The sequence below is a fragment of the Dermacentor variabilis genome, chromosome 6, assembly GCF_050947875.1.
Source record: "Dermacentor variabilis isolate Ectoservices chromosome 6, ASM5094787v1, whole genome shotgun sequence".
Classification (NCBI taxonomy): domain Eukaryota; kingdom Metazoa; phylum Arthropoda; class Arachnida; order Ixodida; family Ixodidae; genus Dermacentor; species Dermacentor variabilis.
The window spans coordinates 162,535,139-162,557,145 of NC_134573.1; the positions used below are offsets into that span (position 1 = coordinate 162,535,139).

The 22,007-nt window shown below is 44.9% G+C and overlaps 1 protein-coding gene across 1 annotated transcript; it reads left to right on the plus strand.

Annotated features, from left to right (window-relative positions):
• Positions 1 to 18,294: 18,294 nt before the first annotated feature.
• Positions 18,295 to 21,589, plus strand: LOC142585635 (uncharacterized). The gene is made up of 4 exons (XM_075696554.1): positions 18,295 to 18,421; positions 19,567 to 20,362; positions 21,133 to 21,202; positions 21,469 to 21,589. Exons 1-3 carry the CDS (start codon positions 18,385 to 18,387, stop codon positions 21,158 to 21,160), a joined length of 861 nt encoding a protein of 286 aa, XP_075552669.1. The 5' UTR covers positions 18,295 to 18,384; the 3' UTR covers positions 21,161 to 21,202; positions 21,469 to 21,589.
• The last annotated feature ends 418 nt before the right edge of the window (positions 21,590 to 22,007 follow it).

Here is a 22,007-nt window from a genome sequence, read left to right on the forward strand (position 1 = left end):
ACATCGCATCAGACTACATCGACAGCTGTGGAACTTGCTGCTATTCGTAGCACACTTCGCATGATTCGAGAGGAACCATCTCAAAAATTGAGAATTTTCAGTATCTCTAAAGCAGCTGTACATTGCTTAACTTTCGCGTTATGTTGTGGACTTTACGCACAACTAGTGCTAGAAATACGAGAGCTCTTTCATCGCCTCCTCGAGCAAGGACACGACGACGCATTTCAGTGGCTAGAGAGAGAGAGAGAGAAGAGAGAGAGAGAGAAAAGCAAGGATACCTAGCCACTGTGGCATAATAGGTAATTAAGCGGCCGATGAAGCTGTTCGATCTGCTCATGAATACGCGTGCAGGAGCCAATATCGCTGTCAAGAACAGATGCAGCAGCGCAACTTCAAGTGCATGCATATGATACCTTACAATCGTCGTGGCACACACTTAGTTTCACGCACACACGTCCACATCGACTGGACCCCTGTCTGCAACTTCAGCCTCCCCCTGGACTACCCCGACTCGAGACAACGGTACTTTACCAATTGTGGCTTCGCGTCGCATTTACAAAGTGGTTGGCTTTCGGCATCGGATGGGAGGATAGTGCTGCGTGTGACCACTGCGGCGACGAGGAAACTATGGAACACCGTTCTTTGTCATTGTCTCCGATACAGTGCACACAGGCAGTCAATCACTCGCGACCGCGCTGGCGCGTCTGGATGACCGGCTGCTTTCGGAGCATACAGTCTTGGAACGCCGGCCTATACAGTCGTGACCCCACAAGACAGTGAAATCACTCTTGAGATTTTTATGTTTGAGTGGCTTATTAGATAGACTATAGTCCTCACGGACGTTCACGACGTTTCCTATCCCTTTTCTTCTTTTTTTTTCGTTTCTTTAGTTTATCTGTCCGCTCTACCTTCCGTCTTTCATTCCCCCATCCCCTTCCCCCAGTGCAGGGTAGCAAGCCAGAGTCTTATCCAGTTAAGCTTCCTGCCTTTCCCATTCCGCGTATCTCTCTCTCTGTCTCTCTCCGTCTCTCTCTGCGTCACTTGACACGTACAGCATGACTGAGCAATTCAACCGTATAAAGTTCTGTCCTTCTAATACTCTCTTCGATCCTACTGGCTTCCCGAAAAAGCATCTGGGCCTCATTCGTAAAATTCGCGCACACGCGGGGTGTGGTGTCCTCCAAGGTGATTTCGAAGGGACTAACAACCTCGCCAAGAATCCACGCCCCTCGCGTACTTTTCCCAACCAGTTCGCAAATGAGTTCGTTTGGACGTCGAGTTAGGGTGGACCCGTTTTGCGGGGTTCCACCGTCGCCAGAGAGGACGCGACAGTCAACCTCATTTGACTCGTCGTCCATGGATTGTTCGATTCTTCTCAACCGGAAATTTGGCGGCTGTCCCGAGGAGCCTTTCTCGCAAAGCACGACCGTGTGCAAGCAGGCCGCGTCGCTTGATTGCTAAACAAAGGCACGGATAGACGAGCATAATCTGCAGACGTTCTCAGCAGCTCTGATGATGTATTCAATGCGTGCCGCTGACCCCGCGCAGCGGCAGGCTTTGAGGCGAGTGGTCAGTGCGTTTCATGACAGTGTGGAAGTCGTTTAGGAATCGATTGTCTATCTTCTGCACGTGGTACAGGTTACGGAAACCAACCGCCGGTCGTTTTCATGTTTGTTTAACCACCACTGCACTTCGTTCGCAAAGAACGGACTTCCTTATGCCGAACGCCTGCTGTCTGTTGTTATAACTGTTTAAACCTTTGGGTAGTAGCGGTATCTCGGTGAATGCATCAATAAATACATTTGTGGCAACTTTGGCGTTAAACGGTACTGAATATTCTGTATTGTCGTCTCGTCATATTATTCAACCACGTGATTTATTACTTTCCTGTGCACAGCAGCAATGAGCGACAGAAAGGGCAAACAAAGCTCAAAGCGTGCTTAAGGACAAATAGCCTGATAGGAACATTGCGGGATGTGCTAAACCCAAGCTGGTCAGATCTTCAGTGTAGGCTTTGGCAGCAGCCGCGTGCCAAATGAACATAATTAGGACCTTGCTCAGCGGAATCCTGACAACAAGTCTAAACTTTCCCAAAGTCCCAGATCCAATTCGTACCGCTTCTTTGGCGCAAATCTGCGACGCGTAATCCGCGGAGCGATGTTCGCGAAAGGGACGAGGCCACTTTAGGGCTACGAAGATTATCCGATGCGCGACCCCGAGGCCTTCAGAGGCTTCAGAAGCTCTACAATCAAGGAGCGTTCGCGAAGTTGGTCGGACCGCATCTTCGCTCTTACATGATATGACATTTGCTCCTTCAGCATGCGCGGATCCATTCACCGTATTTGTCATTAAGCATAGTAGCCTATGTATTGTGGAACTGGCCACTAATGAGCTCCAACTAAGGGCCGTCCAGAGGGCCCATGATGTCGCTGAAAGGCTTGGCCTGACAGTGCCAACGGGGGAGCGGCCCGCCTTGACTTAAGAAGTCGAGCCTCCGGACCTCATTCCAATAAATGTTTTCACACACTCATGAGCTGCTCTCACGATGAACTTTCCAGCTCTCACACTGTTAGTGAATCTTCGATGTGTGCAGTCTGACGACTGTATATTTTTTCACAAATGGCTGCCTTGTTTATGGTTACGCGGGTAAGCAAAAGAGACAGAAAGAAAACATAACTTATACCGCCACTGACGCGCTTCAGCTATACTGCTTGAGGGGGGCGACTTTATGCTTACATGGCAAATCCTAATGTGCAGTACGATCGCACAAGGCCCAGACACGCGAGTAATAGAACATAAAAGAGACAACGGCTTAATTGATCTCTACATCAAAGCTTTTATTGCGATAACAATTACATGCACTCTCCCAGCGCATTTTTATCATCGGTGTGATATTCCGCGCGCATATATATATATATATATATATATATATATATATTACTACATGTTTACACCGTATATTTATTAAGGTTGATGGTTTACTATTCAACTGCAAAAGTTGCCCGAATAAGGTCTTATGGCCTTGACTAAATAATTCCTCGAATTTTTTGGGAAAATTGCCGCACTCATGCACGTGATAAAATATTTCATTCACAGCGCATGCCTTTTGTTTTAAATATTCTCAAACTATTATAAAAAGTGCAAAACAATATTAGTGCTCACTGCATGATTGTGATGCAACTTCCCTGGCCCCACCCGCGTGTAGTTAAAGCACAGTCCGAGGACTTCGAACGCCACGCTAAACTTTTTTTTTTTTTTACTAGGCGAAGTGTAGTTAAAGCACAGTCCGAGGACTTCGAACGCCACGCTAAACTTTTTTTTTTTTTACTAGGCGAAGCAAACTTTCCTGGGTGTAGGCATTGTCGTGATTCTACACAGGATCATCGACACATCGGCAATCGTTTCATTCTTATTTTTTTTCCTTCAGCCTAATGACGTTAGCCATGAGCCCCACATTTTTATTTTACTTTAGGCCCACTGTACATTCTTGATTATTTAGGCCTAAGTGTATAGTTTAATAGATGTGCTCCTCTTCTACGATACTCGTCATCGCAATGTCGCTTAAGTTGTGCGCTTTGTGAACATCCCTGTACATATTCGCCCCTCCCTTCTCTCTCTCTTCCCCTTCTCCCTTCCCCCAGCGTAGGGTAGCCAACGAGACCCTTGACTAGTTAACATCCCTGCCTTCCTATATTTCTCTCTCTCTCTCTCTCGGGAACGTCCCGAAAGTTGCTGTATGATAGCTGGGAGTACTCGTCAAGTCAGGAAAGTTGAATAAGGCTGCCTAGATTTTATAATTTTCCTCCTGCATAATCTAATCTCACTCTATCTGGATACAGAAGCGCAGATTGATGGCAGAAAAGAAGGCACGGGGAAATTTCAAAGACCGCAGCCCGGCATGACTAGCTATTCCAGTGGCAACGCTTTAAACGGAGCGAATCCAATTTTCTGTCCACTCGGTTTTCGTTTTGCGGCTTTCGTTCAACCAACTTTGTCAACGTGGCGGCGTTGTTCCCTTATTATGCTCAGTGCCGTTTGCCAGCAATGGAAATCCAGTCATACTTCAAATCCTTTCAGTGAAAAAAAAAGAGTATGTTGGCACGTAGAGTTGGCCGTTCTAAGTTTTTGTTTCCTGTCATATTCGTGTTACAATAGACAAGCATATCAACTAACGTGGAGGTATGAAATTGTGCACTGTATCTTTATTTATGTTTTTTTCTTTAACTTTATCACCCTCGTGCCTCAGAGCCATACACGAGTTCCCCCCCAAAAAAACGTGATCCGCTATTTCGTTAAACGGCTTCTAAAGTTCATTTTCAATTTTTCTCCAACATTGATTAGAAGAGCCACTTTCTGTAAACTTCTTTTTAAGCTAGTTTCTTCTCATAAACGTGTTAATAGGATTTCTTATTGTGAAATTAGCGAAAAAGTCTTAGAGCTGACATTTATTTAGCATTTTTTCTTTAATTGAACATAGCCGCGATGCAGGGAATATACAAACACTTCTATATACATCGAAAAATAAAACATATTAGGACGCATGTTCCAAATGCCATATTGAAACCGAACAGAAGTGAAGTCATGCCGTCGTAGTGTGCACACTACGGCTAGCGCCACTTATGATATATCCGTCCACTAAATCTGCTAAAAGAAGCATTGGCGTACAAGTTAAAAGTCACAATTTGCTGGATACAAGGTTTTAGGAAATTGTTAGCAAGAACGCTAACATATTTCTTAGCGAACTTTGAGGCCGGATATCTCGAAACTCGTGCTAGTCTTAAGGATTCTGGATAAGCAAAGATGATTTCACTATATAGCACTCGCCTTCAATTTCACAATCGCAACATGGGCTCTAAAGTGAATACTCATAAGTTGATTAGTTATTCTTCTTAATTATCCACCAGGACATTCCGATTTCTTGTGTAGCTAATTTATCCACTTTGCCAAAACGTATATCCGAAAAGACGCAACAACGCTTTACGTCACAATGTGGGAGGGGGGCGGGGCGATGTTGAACAAAATTTGTTTGCAATAAAACGGAATTCCGGTGCTGTAGGCGGAAGCCAGAAGTAGTACAGTGCTTAGGTAGAATTTTGCTCTTGCTTTAAGTGTTCTTAAAGTGAAGTTTTCGTTGCGAGCCCTCCGGTTTTTTCTGACCGTAGCTGCTGCTGCTACTGTCTTGCAATATCACACACCAGGACGGGGCTCGCACGATGAATCGGTCAATGTATAGCCACCGATACTGACCCCACCAATGCGCCGGTGACAAGGCTCTGTTCATCGGGGAATTATGCAATGAACTAACGAACGGGACCTAAGTATTCTCACTGCAACAGCAGTGCACCTTGACACTCATAATTTCTACAATAAATGCCGTATTTTTCGCGGTTTGGCGCATATGTGCAGTCGCTTTCTTGCCGAGCAATGTGGGGCGATTCTAGAAACAAATGCAATGCGCGCGGTCACGTGGGTCAAGCTAGTCATATGGTCGGGGGTCTCCGCGTACTGCCGTTTTTCGGGGCGGGCACGTGACAGCTATGCTGAAGAACGAGGTGCAGAAGATGAGCAGTCCTATGAGCATTAAACACTTCACAAAAGCCTCGATTCACATACGTGTGTATTCCGACACGTGCGTTTACGTGCATTATGCTTTTTTTTTTCTTCTCAATCTAAAACAGAACCATGTTTTGCCAACGGTATGGGTCGGTGCGTTCCCAATCTAATTCCCAATCTAATTAGATAAAAAGACAGCACGTGGAAATGATTTTATATGAGAGAGCCACTGTACTTGACCATCCGCTTCTAGAGAAACACCCCATAAGTATTCGAGTGTTCAAATTTGCAGCTTAAACTTGAATTGAGCACCTGCAGTCAAACTTTGCTAAATTTTTCCTCTCACGTTTCAATACTATTTTTGTGCGCCAGATGTCTTACTAGCCTTTTGTAGAATAAATGAAGATATTTTCGACGGAATGTTAATTGCGCGTTTCTCTTACGAGTATGCGATATTTTTTACAGCTCGCTGTTAGTGTCCATTACTTCTGCGCTACCCGCCGCGTAGCCCACTGGCTGTGGTGTTGCGCTGCTGAGATCTAGGACACGGGTTCGACCCCGGCCACGTCATCCGTATCGCGATCGGGGCGAAATGCCGGAACGCTCGTGTGCTGAGATTTAGGCGCACGTTAAGGAACCTTAGGTGGTCAGAATTAATCTGCAGCCATCCGCTAAGACGCGTCTCGTAATCGGATGATGGTTTTGGCACGTAACACCTAAGAGTGCGTATGTTGGACACATTTTCAGTACTTGTAGTATGGTCGCTTTCGGTCATTCTTGTGGCTTTCATTGATCGATGTTACGATGAACAGTTACTTATTGCTTGGCGCCTATTATTCAAGAAGCGCCCACTGTTTTGCCGGCTGACCGTTCGGACGTCGTATTAAGCACATGCGAATGCCAGTGCGAATATAGCATTCAATAGATGATTGCTCGGTGCCTCACCGACTCAGAACTCGGTTAAGGTATCGGTCCCATTACCTGCCTGCACATGGAAAAGTAAACAATAGTATCATACAGAAGCAATCGCACACGTAGTGAATGTAAGTTCGGTCGAGGCTTCAAAAATCAGCCCATTGTAGATGGAACACTGACTGACTGATTTATTCTCGTTTAAAAGTGGAGGGTGGGACTCTGTGGGGAGAAGAATGCATCGTTCAATTGCACTGCACTTCGTTTAGTCGATCTCAGGAGGGCGCCTTGGTCAACATCCGAGTCGGTTGACGAGTGGTCTGCTCTGCTGAGTCTGGAGCTGGTCGGAAGAGGGGTCAATTGAACCAACTTCCCGATCCCCTTTACCATTACACCACTCTCTGCAAGCCAATCTGGCTCCTATATCTGGCATATAAAAGCTGCACGTTTAAATCCCTCATCTGTTCGTTACGGTAATCTTAGTTTTGGAGTCATTGTTGTGACAATTTTGTACGCAAAAATAGATGGGTTCAGCTCAGTGAACCTGATACATATCAAAGCGGAAGGATAAACGGATAAGCATAATGAAAGGCCTAACTATAAATGGGAGCTCATGGTTGCAAGGCAAGTATGTGAAATTCACAAGTTCTTCTAATTTCTATACCTTTCTTTTAGTTCTAACTATGTAAACGATAAAACAATATCAGCAGCTTCTATGTGTGATCGCTTCTAAAAAGTTGAAACGTCGCAGTTTCTCTGTTGGTTAATTTTTATACCTTCCTCTTCTCACTGTGATGGCAGCCAAGCGGGCACGTCTCGCGTTAACTTTCGCACCTTTTCTGTTTTGATATTTTCTCTCTGCAGACATCACTGGATCAACTATGCTGATTTGGGTTGGTTATCTTACTTTTCTCGGTGGCGCTTCTCAGAGCGCGCCACGAATTCCGCCCCAGTGAGCCCGACACGCTCTCCGACGAGCCTGTCTTTTGTCAAAAACAAGTGGGCTGTCCGCTGGGTTCGTTTCCCTAATTGAATTTGTCGCGCTCCTGCACTTTTTTCTCTCCTATTTTCGAGGTTGTGCCATCATTTATGTGCAATTCGTTTGGTTTTACTCGCCTCTTAGATGATAGAGAAAAAGAAAAGCCATTGTAAGATACCCGCGATATGTAGTTAAACGAGCTGTCGTCTTCCTTGCGGAAAGCACCTTCCTTCCTTTTATCTACGCCGCAGGGCAGCGCGGCAAAATTTGTCCGCCGTTTACTAGGAGCTTTTTCTCGTCTCGCATTTGCTGATGCCACTTCAGCCGACACTTTCTTCATTTTAGTTTTGGTCACTCTTTTTTGGCTTTCTTTTTTTTCTTTTTGGCCGCGAATGGAGGGCTAGACGTATCACGCTTGTTCATACTACACTTCTGACGCCTCATAACGTGCGGGGCTCTGGCTTTTCCGGAGGGAATCCTTAGAATTGTGCGTTAAAGAAGCACTGGCGCTTGAGAGTGCGCTAACATTGTGAGCACGTGAAACTGAAATTTAAATATTTTTAACATTGCTTAGTGCACCGCACCGTGACGTGTGTTCCTTACGCCTCGTCATGACGTGTATTGGATTAGTGCTTAGGTTAAGAAAGAGAGAGAGAGAGAGAGAGAGAGAGAGAGAGAGAGAGAGAGAGAGAGAGAGAGAGAGAGAGAGAAGTGAAGACGGAAAGGCAGGGAGGTTAACCAGACTGAGTCCAGTTTGCTACCCTACACGTGGGCAGGGGAATGGGGAGGGAAATGGGGGGAGTAAATGGGGAGGAAGCTTTAGCTTGGGTGCTCCTATCTAAATACGTGTAAAAGGAGGACTCGTTTTTCTCGGCAACCACTGCACCGAATTTGGCGAGGTTTGCTGCATTTAAAAGGAAAACTTAAAATCTAGTGACTGTTTGTTTCGAATTTTCGATTTAGGTCGTCAATTTTTCACTAAAGATTGGCGAGAATCGCAAATTTTTAGAAAACGAAACTATCATGTTTACAATTGCGTAACTCAGCAATGAAAAATGATATCACAATTTTGTGGATTGCATCTCATAGTACATCTAAAGCGGACAAAATTGATATCTTACACATGAATCTCAAAAAGATAATAAAATGGAAATACACCTTTCGCAGAACCCTTGTACACAACGTAACAAATCCACGCAAGATATGAAATGACATATAAAATTTGTCCGCTTTCAGTGGTCTAGCGGATGCCGTTTACAGAACTGCGATATCTGTGCTTGATTCAGAGCAAATAATTTGCAAACTTAGTACTTCTATATTTTTCAAGATCTCGAATTTCGAAAATGGTTTTAACAAAATTCAAGCCCGAAATCGGAATTCCGCTTCCAACAGTCACTAGAATTTAACCTTCTCTCTCAAATACAACAAATTTCATTAAAATTTGCCTAGGTGTTACCTCAGAAAAACGTTTTCGCGTTTTACAAATATTTGAATAGGCCGCGTCGGACTTGGGCCCGAGCTAAAGCTTCCTTTTAATGGAGCACGCCGGCTCTGCGCATTCATTAACGAGAATACGTAGACACACATGGTGATTTGAATTCGTGCAATTATTATTTGTCATCATGCCACATGTAACACGAAAACACTACACGTTGAGACTTGAATCGAAAAAAAAAAATATGAGCACGGAATGCCCGACAGCGCAACGTGTCCTGAACTTTTCAGTTTTTGTAACTTGATGTTCACTGCGCAATAAGAACGTTACTATATAACAAGCTTGAATGTCATATCGCTCAAGTATTTCCGGAAGCAATCGGTCAGTGTAAGTAGAGTTGCAAAAAGTCTGCGAATCAAATTATTTAAGGGCACTGTTTTGTGCATCGGCCTGGTCACGCCTCTGTGGCCACCGCTTACGAAAGCGACCTATACTCGTTCTTCCCAGTTAGCATTAGGGCAAGCTATAAGGGCAAGCATGTCGAGGCCCGGCGACAATCTGGCGCAAGTGAAAGCGAAGAACGGTGCCTAGCAACAACATTCTCAAACGCAGCCAAGGATCACGCCGGAAGCCCCGGACGCAAGCGAGAAGACGTGTGCTGTCGAGAGCAAGCTGGCAACATGGAGCACGACGGAGATCACAAGATTCTCGAATAGCCTTTCGCATTGTTCTCACAGGCTGCAGGGGGTTTCGCAGCGCAGACAATTACGGTGCGCAAAAAAGAAAGGAGAGGAAAAGAAAGTGTCAGTTTTGCGTTCTTTCTTTGGCTATGCGAAAAACCTTGCTGTCCTTTTTTTTTTTTTGCTCAGTCCCGTCATGCACAATGCTGACGGAGCAGAGGTAAGGCTCCCAAGTGCGCACTTTTGGTTGGACCAAGGAGGCACGTAAAAGATCAGATTTAGCAGGTGTTTCGCAAAAGTGTTACATTATTTCCGACGCACTTGCGAACATACTGCCCATAGCGCATGCCTCCTGCGTATTGTGTCGGCAACCAGATGTTAGATCGGGTGGCCTCCCCTTACGTTTTTATTCGTAAGAAAAAGACAAGAAAAGAAAGCAAGTAGAGAAAAATTCGCTGAGTATCTATGTGCTTCGCTGCAAATGACGTTGAAATGCGTAATAGCGGCGGTGGTCTGTACATGAAATAGGCTTCAGTAGCGGTCTCCTATCAATGCCGCAGCGTGACCTTCGAGATTGCACGCCTTTGCAGTCACGGAGGCCGGGGCCACAAAATCCTAAATTAGCTTTCGTATTTCAGACAGTCACCTTCGCAGGCGCAGTACGACGAGTTTACGCGCCTGAGCCTGTGGCTTGAGTTTTAAATCTTAAGAAAGTTGCTGCACGGGCTTTGTATGACCCATTTGTAAAGCTGCATGCACTTTTCATTGATAAACACGTTTTTGCGACAACAACCTATCATTCTACACTAGGCAGATACATAGCTTCTACAGTCATCTGCTATATGCAGCTCACGACGAGCCTTGCATGCAACGTGTCTGATATGTGTGCTGTCTTTTTTCTTTGTCGCAATATGAATGAGATAAGTCGCAGGCGTGCCTACAAGATTATAAGGACTATTTACAACAGTCAATCAGTCAATCAGGTAGCCAGTTACAATTGCTTCGTGTACTACCTGACAGGATGTCCTCTTACAACTTTGCGCTCCAAGACCCACCTTCTGTATTTGCATTATTGACCCATTGAGAACTCAATATCACCTGATTCTAATTCTGAATACATCGCCCCCACGACTTAATTCTCTATTTCGGCAGCTACTTAGGCAGGACAGCGTAGGTCACCACAGAGCACCACGAATCGTAGGACATCAGGCTGAGTGTTAAACACCCATAAATATTGGAATCAGTAACCTTATTGCAGAGCGGATATATCCTAAACTTACGCACTGCACAACTAGGAGTAGAACACATCCATGTGCACATATTGCTCGAGCTTCAGACAATGCTAGTCACCACCGAACAGGCGTTAGTAGGACTACACTCTGACTCATAAAGCAGTGCGAGTGAACGAATCTATTGTTCTTAACCAAACAATGAATCACGACACGATACCTGTGTATGTATAGTCGACTATCAGGTATTTTTAATGCACAGATCTGTTAATAAAAGAGCAACATAGTGCTACGGGATAGTATTTCCAATGACGAAGAGCCGAGCAGTAAGAAGACGACGACGACGATTAGAAGCTAGCGCGGGCTGTTGCCGGCCAAGCGCAGCGTATTTTCTTGTAAATGTACTTGTACATAACTGTTAGTCTGCGTCTTCCTACGTAACAATATTGCATTAGAGGCGTAACGTATAGGTGTCATATAAAAACTCGACGAAATGCGCAGTATATCCAAATGTTATTCGATTAAAAGAGCGACTGACAGGACTTGCGATTGCAAATTAAGGTCTGTCTGTCTGTCTGTCTGTCTGTCTGTCTGCCTGTCTGTCTGTCTGTCTGTCTGTCTGTCTGTCTGTCTGTCTGTCTAATCTTATCTAATCACCACAACTTTGAATTGTATAACGGAAGGACAATGATAGCTGAGTTGAACATTTCTCTGCAGTTTGCTACTAAATGAGTTGCCGTCAAACGCAATGAAAACAAAAATGCAGATTCACAGCTTCTGCAGTCATCTGCTATATGCAGCTGATGACGCGGCTTGCATGGAACGTGTCTAACACACACACACACACACACACACACACACACACACACACACACATACACACACACACACACACACACACACACACACACACACACACACACACACACACACACACACACACACACACACACACACACACACACACACACACACACACACACACACACACACACACACACACACACACACACACACGCACACACGCACACACGCACACGCACGCACACACACACACACACACACACACACACACACACACACACACACACACACACACACACACACACACACACACACACACACACACACACACACACACACACACACACACACACGCACACACGCACACGCACGCACGCACGCACGCACACACGCACACACGCACACGCACGCGCGCACACACACGCGCGCACACACACACACACGTGCGCGCGAACGAACGAACAAAACACGCGCACACACAAACAAACAACCAAAAACACGCACGCACGCATACAAACAAAACACGCTGCACACAAACAAACAAAACACGCACGCACACAAACAAACAACCAAAAACACGCACGCACGCACACAAACAAACAAACAAACAAACAAAGGAAAACACGCACGCACGCACGCACGCACACAAAGTGCAGTTTCTCGCAATTTTCAATACCAAACGAAAACTACAGAAATGGAAGAATGCAAATTAAAAACTTATAAAAACAAAGTGAACTGGAAGTTAAGAAGCCAATAAAATGCGACGAATATAATATAGATACGCCTAACTCTTGCTCTATATCAGTAATTCCACACTATGTCACTATTTCTTGCGAATGTTAAATCCTTGAGAGGTATGTGTTACACTGATACAATACTCCGTGGTCCAAGAAAATTTTCTTTGTTGAAAGACTGCTCATCGAGTCGATTGAGAGCTGTTCTCAAAACACGTTCATGTGAGTCTCATCCACACGTTGCAGCTAATCTACGTGGTCTTGCTCATAAATCTCCGCTTTAAGCGCACTATGACGAACTGGTGCTAGCAAGGCGTAGATACTGTCAGTGAAGCCACTGTGCTTTTGTTCGATGTCCGACGCTCCTACAAGATTTGGCTGCTCATTTTTGCGTCTTATTCTGTACAATCTGGTGTGATTAGATATAGGACGTACATGAGGCCTCAGACAACATGACAAACAAGTGGAAACGCTGAATATAATTTATTATCTGAAGTGAAGTTCTCGCAACTATCTCGGCAGTGCATATCACGCCTAGGAGGCTACAGACAAGAGGCTTGGCGAATCGATGCGAACAGAAACTGTAACTTGTCAGTTCACTAATTTCATATCTGAGGACTTTTTTTCTGGTGACTTTCAAGAAATGTTGACGACAGCAGCGTTTTGCCACGTGTCCTCGCCCCAACATTTTACTTACCAGGACCCCGCTCACAATTAGAGTGACGTTTTGGGAGTTCCAGAACTGTCAATTTACCACTTCAACCTAACGTTTTATTACTAACGTACGCTTAATAAGCTAACATTGCGATTCCTGACCCACTAATATTTGTTTCTTTCGATTCCCCATATGAAGAGCCGAGTGCATCGTTTGACGAAGGCGATTTATATGTTTTTCTAAAATAAAAAAAAGAACTAGGATCAGGTACTGTATATCTAGCGTCGTGCAATGTTTCCAAGACTCCTTCTGTACGCATCTGTCTGAATGTGCTTCCGTACCCCAGCTGGTGAAACCTTTGTTTTGTTACCGCTACTCCAAATGTCACAATGAGTTTCGTGTATAATCGATTACCATACGGAAGAAAGTAGTTAGAGGTAGAATAAACAGACTAGGAGTACATGAAAGGCCATTACAGTACGGAATGAAGTAGTTAAATGTAGAACTAGTAGACTAGAAGCGTACCAAAGACGACTTCTCTCGGATTATAAACTATACAATAGACTTCCGACTCTGCATTGTTCTTTCTTTCTTTAGAATTTGTCGCAAGGCGTAACGAGAAAGCGAAGTTTAAAAAGAAGCATGCAGCTCTGGCGGTTATCATAAATGAAATGCAATAATGTCCCTGAGAACTTACCCATCGTCCGTACTGGTAAAACTCGTTCGCACCCAATGTACCGGATTGAATGTTTTGTATTCCAATAAACTGTGTATTCAGAACTGTGTATTTTATTTGGTGACCACGAAATGGTAGTTAGTATGCCATTAGCAAAATAGGACAGGTATTAAAGGACTTGTGTCCTCACTAGGGCTTTGAAGCTGCAATGGAAAAAGATCTGCCCTTCTCGGTTAGGTCACTAAGAAGCATTTGACTGTTGCGCATCAGTTTGATTGCACTCACGCACTTTCTGCTTAATTTATTCCAGAGTGTTTGAAAACGAGGTAACTCGAGTGTTTTTGTACGTGGGCAAAGTGGAAGGTAAGGGTAGGAGAAAAAAATTGTGATAATTCGATTTGATAATGGTGATTGTGGTGATTTCATAATTGTGTATGGCGTCTTTGGTGCATGTAAAAACTTGACAAATATGTCGAGCATCTTACTTCTTAGACACGTTTTATTTCTATAAAGTTTGTCTTTGCTATCTTTGTCAGTTGTGAAACGACGTGCTATTGAATAGTCAGTCGAGCTTCAAATCGCAATATAACCGAAGTTGAAATATTTTACAACGTGCCTAATCTTACCAGATACATCTATATTTTTGTCGTGCATTGTTCACAACAGGCCCAACATCTCCAAAATTCATCACGATATAGTTGTAATTAGTATTTCAATGCATCTTCGCCGACAATTGGAGGGGGCATTTTGTACGACATTGTCCACCGTATATATAGTCTCAAGAATAGCTTTACTTTACACGTCGCAATGGCGTAGTAGCTTTGCTGTTGCGTGTCTAAGCCCGAGAGCGCGGCATCGAATTCCTACTGTGGCAGCCGCATCTCGATGAGGGCGAAATGCGAAAACGCCCGTGTATCATACATTGGATGCACGTTAAATAATCCCAGGTGGTCAAAATTAATCCGCAGCACCCCTACCCCTCCCTCTACGGCGTGCCCCATAAGTATATCTTTGTTTTGGTACGTTAAACCCCATATATTAATTCTTAATAGCTTCGCTGCAGAACCATGTCCACAACGAAGTACAATATGGAGGCTTTCTTGCATATATAACTGTATAGTGCGACAATTACATAATGTTGTCTTAAATTCATATGTTCCTGCACATAATTTCATGTTGGCGTGATGTCTCTATACTATCTCTTACCACGCTGTTTGAGGTGTTGGAAACAGTTTCTATGCAAATGACAGCTAATTTACGGTGGTTTGTACGGTAACACAAGCTTTGACGAGAATGCACCTTATCAGGGAACAATAACTCCTGTTCCAGGATGCACATAAGAACGCAGCTACAAGTTTATTTTGTGTGCTTGTGTAAGTGTGAAGGCAAACAAGGTAAAGTTGGAAACGTCCACGTATCTTGGTAGTTAAACGGTGCGGTGAGCGAATGGCATTGCGAAAGCAAACTTCGGCAGTTGTATGTGATGATATACGAGAGTGAAACGTTTCATGTCGAAAATTCACGGAACTTATCCTATCGAATCTAGTTCTGTCAGTACGACAGCTCGTAGTCATAGTTTTGAGCACGCTGTGTATCCCAGCTCAGCTGTGCAATGCATTTAAACCGACACTGAATGTTATAGAAGGTAGCTGTACTGCACTGGACGCCCTCAAGCGATTTTGACACGCTGAGCTCGCGTGCAATTATTGCGCGATATAGTTTCGGTCTATCCCGCACATGTTATTCCGCGCGTCCCCCCTAGGAGGTGAATAGAATTAAACGAGGAAGACTATACAAGTAGACAGTGACGCTTGTAACAGTACGCATAAAGTAGACATCCTCTTTTAATTAGGCGTGGAGGTGTTGTGCAGGATTGTTACTCCGCGGGGCTGTCCAGCATCCGTAGTGTACTCGTAATCATAATAAAGGTAGTTGTCATCCTCGTCGTCGTCATTATTATCACCATCATAATCGTCATCATCCCTAAGCGAACTGCAAGACGAAGACGTCTCCCAGCGAGATCCAGTTAACCCGGTCCTGGTGTCAGTCGATTGTAGCCTACACCTGCCGACTTGCTTAACTTAATTATCGGTCGATTTCATCCACAAACACTATCGATTATCACTTGCCTCAACCCCTATTGTGTTAATTTAATAGACCCCAAGTTATTTTTATAGTGTTCTTTGCCTAGACGTTACGTATGAATTCACAAAACTCACTGGTGTAAAAATGGGACATGTCATTTTTATTTTACTTGGGCTTACGTTTTGGATATGGTGGAAGGTATACCCTGCGTCCAAGCCATATCCAGAACTAACGAGAAGCAAAGGCACCAACTACAGGCGACTCCAGAGCAATCCCTTTAACCACGGAAGCTTACTGCATCATTTCTGCCCGACGCTATACAGCTACACCTGTCCACATTGCAACGTGCCAGACACCCTGGCGCACCTCCTCCTGCAATGCAAGAACACCCGAGAAAGCATCACAGCGACACAACTAATAGCAGCAGACGCAGACCCAAACCTTCTCGCTGTAACGTGGAAGGCTGCGATCTCCAAGCCGGACCTGGTCGACCAGCGCGAACTCGTCGCCCGGGCCCGGAGGGCGATTCAAGTCAGAGGATTCCTGGAATAAGGGACCCTCCCACCTCGTCTGACAAGTCACTGCTTCAAATAAAGGTTTGATTCCTTCCTTGGTCTTACGTTACAAGAAGGCTGCAAAGCTGCGCAATTAGGGTACGTCAAGCCTTCATGGCTTTCTGTCTCTGCCCCCACCATATGTATGTATTTAAGTGTTTATGCTGAACATAACTTTGATTGAAATTTGATAATTTGACCTTTCCTGTGCCTTGCGTGGTTGCTGAGCTCGGATCACACTTGTTCACACCTACTTCGAACTCTTTGTCGTCGCTGAGGTGACACGCCTGAGATTCTATATTTACTTTTCAGGTTAATCATCATTTTAAACTCTTATTTCGCAGTGTACGACAATTGGGTATGCTTCCTTTGTCAAAAGCAACTTATTTGCTGTGGCCTGGCAGACATGCACGCGCATAGCGTTTCCGTGACTCTGCGCCTCGGACGATGCACACTCTGCCCACGAAGTCACTCTCTGTACTTTGGGGACAATGAGTTCGAGGACAGGGCCATGGTCCCCCTAAAGGGGCACCAACAATGCAAACAGGCAAATGTTAACGTTCCCAGAGTTTGCATGCAAACCTGGTTTTGGTGTCTAATGGCTTTTCCCATGGTTGCCTACCCACGTGGACCGTGGGTCGTCGACTGGCCGCGAGGGGGGAGGAGTATGGAGGGGGGGCCCTTTTGGCAGCTCTGAGAAGTATACTGTGCGTGGCGAGCGATGGCCCGGGTCCGGAGTGATGGCCCGGGTTATGGTTCACGCACTAGGAATGTCCAGAGGTTAGAACTGCCTTTGCTCTTGCGAAGAAAAAATAAACCTTGGCTGTTTGTTGCATCTGTGTTTTTCTTAGGTGCCATGACCCTGAGTTCAGAAAGCCACAGCCCTGGAGTACTTAAAAAGGCTCAACTAGAAAATTACACCTTAGGCTTAGTTTGGTTCCAAATGTGGCGCATGATTGCCGTACGTAGGACAGTTTTTCTTAGTCTGTACGTAGTTTTGTGAAGGACTGACGCCTTGGATTTGCATAAATCTTTAGGATCTTGAGTATTTTGCTGCCAGAAACATTTTAACAAACCACATCCCGTAATTTCATTTATAATGTATTTGGCCTTCAACGCACCAAAGCTCTACTTTGAGATACAGAAGCAGTCCGTAATAGGGAGGGGGGGGGGGGTGGCTCATCATAATAATTATTAACACCTGGGCTTTCTTAACATACAGCTTGGTCTTATCGCAGGCGCGTTTTTACATTCTGCCAGTACAGGGACGTGACCAGCCCTGACAAAACCCTTTCCCGCGATCTTTTGCACAAAACCAGAACGCCAATACAGCTCGACCAGAGCTGGTGCGGAACGAATGAACAAACACTCTGAACTGGCAAGCACGGATGGCCTTATTGTCTCTTACGGTGCCTTTGTTCTGTCCTGCCGAACGTTGGTGACGTTAAGGGGGAACAAATCACATAGAAAAAAAGCACCTGCAAGCAGGAGAAATTGCATAGGTGGGCACATATATGAACATGCATTTAAATTCTAGTGAACGCAAAAACTGTACGTTTACTCAATGCGTTGCTGAGATTGTGTATAAGGCAGAGTCTAGGGGGGGGGGGGTTAGGGGGAGGCACTGTTAACAGACAATGTGCGCTGGCTTCGGCGTGGTAGACGGCTCATTAATAACCAAGAATGACAAAATTGTGGATTGTCCCACCTAAATATGCACTGGGCTTACAGTGCATACGCAACGGCAGCATACTGCCTTGACATTGTGCGGACTGCGTGTGAAGTTAGAAAACGAAGAAAGCTCGGGTGCTTTCTATTAGAACAGTGCGTTGTTCAAAGCGTCAAGAGACAGCGGCACATTCTTGCGTGAAGAATGGATTTCCTTTGCTTTTTCGGAATGTAGGCAATGAAATCGTAGGTTGCTTGAAACACTGTAAAAAATAAAGAAAAAATGAACTGCGTCACTAATCTATTGTTACCACAACACGTGATTCTGCCCGGAGTGCTATATAAGAACCAACGCAGCAGTTCAAAATTCGCACTTGTGCAGGTCTTCGAGCAACAGCCACCCGGCACAACTCAGCAGCCATGAAAGCCTTCGTTGCCATTGCCCTTCTATCCGCTGGTGAGGTTATGGAACTTCAAAGTTTCACTTCAACTTTCAATTTTCGATAGCAACTTCTTTATATTCTTCATGCACGATGTTCAAGGGCAGTATTATGTCTGAGGGATTATCACAATGCGAACGTGTTTGCTATAGTAGTCGTAGTAGTAGTCGTATAGTAGTCCATTTCTAATGCTGCACCGTATATTTTTTGTTTTAACTGTAAGTTCAATTTAGTAAAGTAATATTTACAATGCCCAACCTAATTTTCTGTACTTTTTGAAAATTTGTGCTATTGTCTGAAACGAATTACTTGGCTAACGAAAGAAGGACTCGATAATTTTGCCGCCACGAGGATGGCAGGGCCAATAGGATATTTGAGAGCTTACCGCACGGTCAGGTTCGTCCGATGTGCTACGCGTCGCATCAGTGATTTGACACCATGGAGTTTATTTCTTGGCACACTTGGCAAAAACCAGTGTAACGAGCCAAGCAGAACTCCAGGAGAAAAAGTAAAGTAAATGACGGTGAATTGAAGTGGATTAAGTAGGAATAAAGTGAAATAAGGAGGATTTGAAAGCGTTCGCATTAATTTGATTTGACAGTCAATTGAGTATCCTTACGTGATTTAAATGCGAAAGCATTGAAATCTCGTAAGAATACTCAAGTGATCCTCAATTATTTTTTCAAGCCGGGCTACAAAGCTACTATACACATATAGCACTACCTAGCAGTTACGCGCAGTAGGCGTTCGTTCCTGTTCGGGTTTCAATTTATCCTAATGGTGCAGAATTAATGTCGTGACTTATTTTTATAACGCAGAAGAGAGGCGCGCTTACTGGCACTATTTTATCAGTAAAGCTTCTGTGGTACATCATTTATTCATTTGGCAGAAAACACACACTACCCCTTCCTATCACGTGTTTTAGATATAAAGGGCGTAAGTGTGCAGATGTGTGGGCGGGACACCACATTCGTATGCGTTCGTGCGCTTCTGCGTAACCTAACGTTGGTGCACATAAATGATTAGTGTCACCACCAACGCAGCTGCTTTTCGCCGATTATCGTGAGTCAGTCGATGGGAGTGATGCGCGTTGAATAATCTGCCTTTAGATTGCTAATGCAGGCGTGATTATTTACTGACTTCTCTTTCTCTCTAATTTCAGCTTCGGTGGCCTATGCCGGCACGAAGACAGATTCTCTTGGCGCCGCAGGTTTTCCGAGCAATCTGGGCGGCCCTGGCAGTGCCCTCGGGTCGCTTGGGCCCAGCAATGGCGTCTCAGGGTTCCCGTCTCTTTCCTCACTAGGTTCATCTGGAGCGGGGTCTTCGGGATCTCCGGCTAGCTTCCCTGGATCTTTTGGATCTAGCTCCGGATCTGCAGGACGACCTAGCTCATCAGGCTCCACTGTCCGTTTCCCGAGCGGAGGCTCTTATGGTCCGTCAGGCTTTGGAGGTTACGGTTTTGTCGGTGGACCCAGTTTTGTCCCTGGTTATTACGGAAATGGCGGCTTCAACGGTTTCTACGGCAGCGGCTTTGGCGATGCAGGTTATTACGGCGGCAGTTTCGGTCCATTCGGCGTCTATGGCCCCAGCTTTGCCCCCGGCTATGGCTCCAGCTTTGGCCCTTCTGGCTATGGCCCCTCTTACGGTTTCGGCCCCTATTACGGCTTCGGCTCCGGCTCCAGCTTCGGCTCTGGTTTTGGCCCCGGTTCCAGCTCTGGTTCCGGCTCTGGTTCCGGCTTTGGTTCCACCTCTGGAGTCGGTTCTGGTTCCGGCTTTGGCTCCGGCTTTGGCCCTAGCTTTGGTGGTGGCTACGGCTTTTACGGCCCCGGTGTCAGTTACGGTTTCCCAGTCGGTGGCCAGCCAGGCTTTGGATCTGGCTCTGGCAGCTCTGGCGGCAGCCTCGGATCCTCCCAAGTGTCCGTACGAGGAAGGTCAAGTTCTGGCGCAAGAAGCTCCAGGTAGGGCTCTTTTCCTTCTTTTTTTTATCGCGTTCCTCTCGCGACTTTGTGTCCATAAGATTAAAAATTCCAGTCTCCAACACGTTAGGAATACGCTTTAGTTTTAAGGTGCATGTGCTTATTCTATCCCTTTAGTGATGCATGCATGTCGTACTGCCCTGAGCACTTTTTTTTTCACAGACAACTGGCAAATGTTCTTTGTCAATGCTCTACTTAGCACCCTGCTACTTAAAGTACCTAAAGCTTGAAGTCTCAGCGAAGTGAGCTGAATCACTGTCCCCGGAAAGGAACATTATTGTAGATAAGCAACGTCGACATCATGTATCCACACATGAGTGCGGCTTGTTTGGCTTGCCACACACTTTCCACCTTATTCCCCAGCTATTCGTTTCATTTCTTTTACCTCACGTCAACTACTTCCAAACAACAAAACCAACACCGGTCTCGATCATGCATTCAAGAGTAAATTCAGAGGCCAAATCCTATTTACGTTGGCGACTCCTGCGATTCATCCTTCAATTCTAGTTCGTACAGCCTATGCTAAAATAAATTGTAATATGCTGGTGACTACAATCTTTGCATTTATCTGGTGACTGCAAGCTTTCTCAGGAGATTAAGTTAGCATTCAAATCACCGGCCACGCTGCATGTAGCTCAGCGAGCCTTAGTCTCGAGCATTTGAAGAAGAAGCTGTATTACTCTGAATAAAGGAACTGTTTCTGAAGTATATTTTTTTTATACATTCCTAAGTTTTCTTGCTTTTTCTTCTAGCTCCTCCTCTTCTTCCTCTCGCCAATAAATAATGGACGCCAGAAACCCTATACAGCCTATAAAAACCAGAGTAAGTATGATTTTTAATAGAACCGCACTTGCGAACCACTATAGTGCTCTCTTTGCAACAATTTTTTTTTTCAATTTCCACCAATTCTCCATTAGTAACTGACACACATGATGCCTAGCTTCAGCTATTTCTCGAATGGGCCTCTCTCTGATATGCATGAAAACAAATGAATAAATATTATTGCAATAGGGTTCTTGCAAAAGAGACACGCACACGCGCACTAAAACAATAAAAATGAATTCATTGCGCATTTTTTTCTGCTTCAGGTCCTTGGTGGCGCTTTCACGGCGACGTAAAAAAACAAGGAAGACTACCGACACTACCAGTGGACATTGCCCCGCAATGCCATTCGGATAACACAACAATAAACATTATATTTAAATTTGCTCTTGGTGCCAGATGTCGTTGTCTTTAGGCATAGGACTGTTGTAGGCGGGGACAACAACGTTTTGTCAATACCTTGCAGAGTATCGCTGACTCGCGAAGAATGACGAGTATTCAGATAACAGGGATACTGGGAAGGATACCTCACCTATTAAAACAGATTGCCGGTTTCGACACCACGCAGAGCAAAGTGACCTTCAAAGTTCAAAATTATTACGCTGAGGCACGCTATGGTTGTACTCTCCTGGCTATGGCCACAGTAAAAGGAGAAGCGATTCCATGAAAAATAAGGCGTTAGCGGAATTGAAATAGCGAGCTCACGTTCACAATAGTAAAGAGCTTTATCTCTAACTACTCAGCCACGGCGAAGTTTGAACTCGTATTTGTTACAAGTTGGACTTCACCTATAGCGTTCTAGATT

Excerpts from the sequence above, each read along its gene's own strand:
- LOC142585635 (XM_075696554.1), top strand. The coding sequence starts at position 18,385 with ATGAAAGCCTTCGTTGCCATTGCCCTTCTATCCGCTG. Across the intron at positions 18,422-19,566 it reads CATTGCCCTTCTATCCGCTG|CTTCGGTGGCCTATGCCGGC; the intron begins GTGAGGTTATGG and ends CTCTAATTTCAG. Across the intron at positions 20,363-21,132 it reads TCTGGCGCAAGAAGCTCCAG|CTCCTCCTCTTCTTCCTCTC; the intron begins GTAGGGCTCTTT and ends TTTTTCTTCTAG.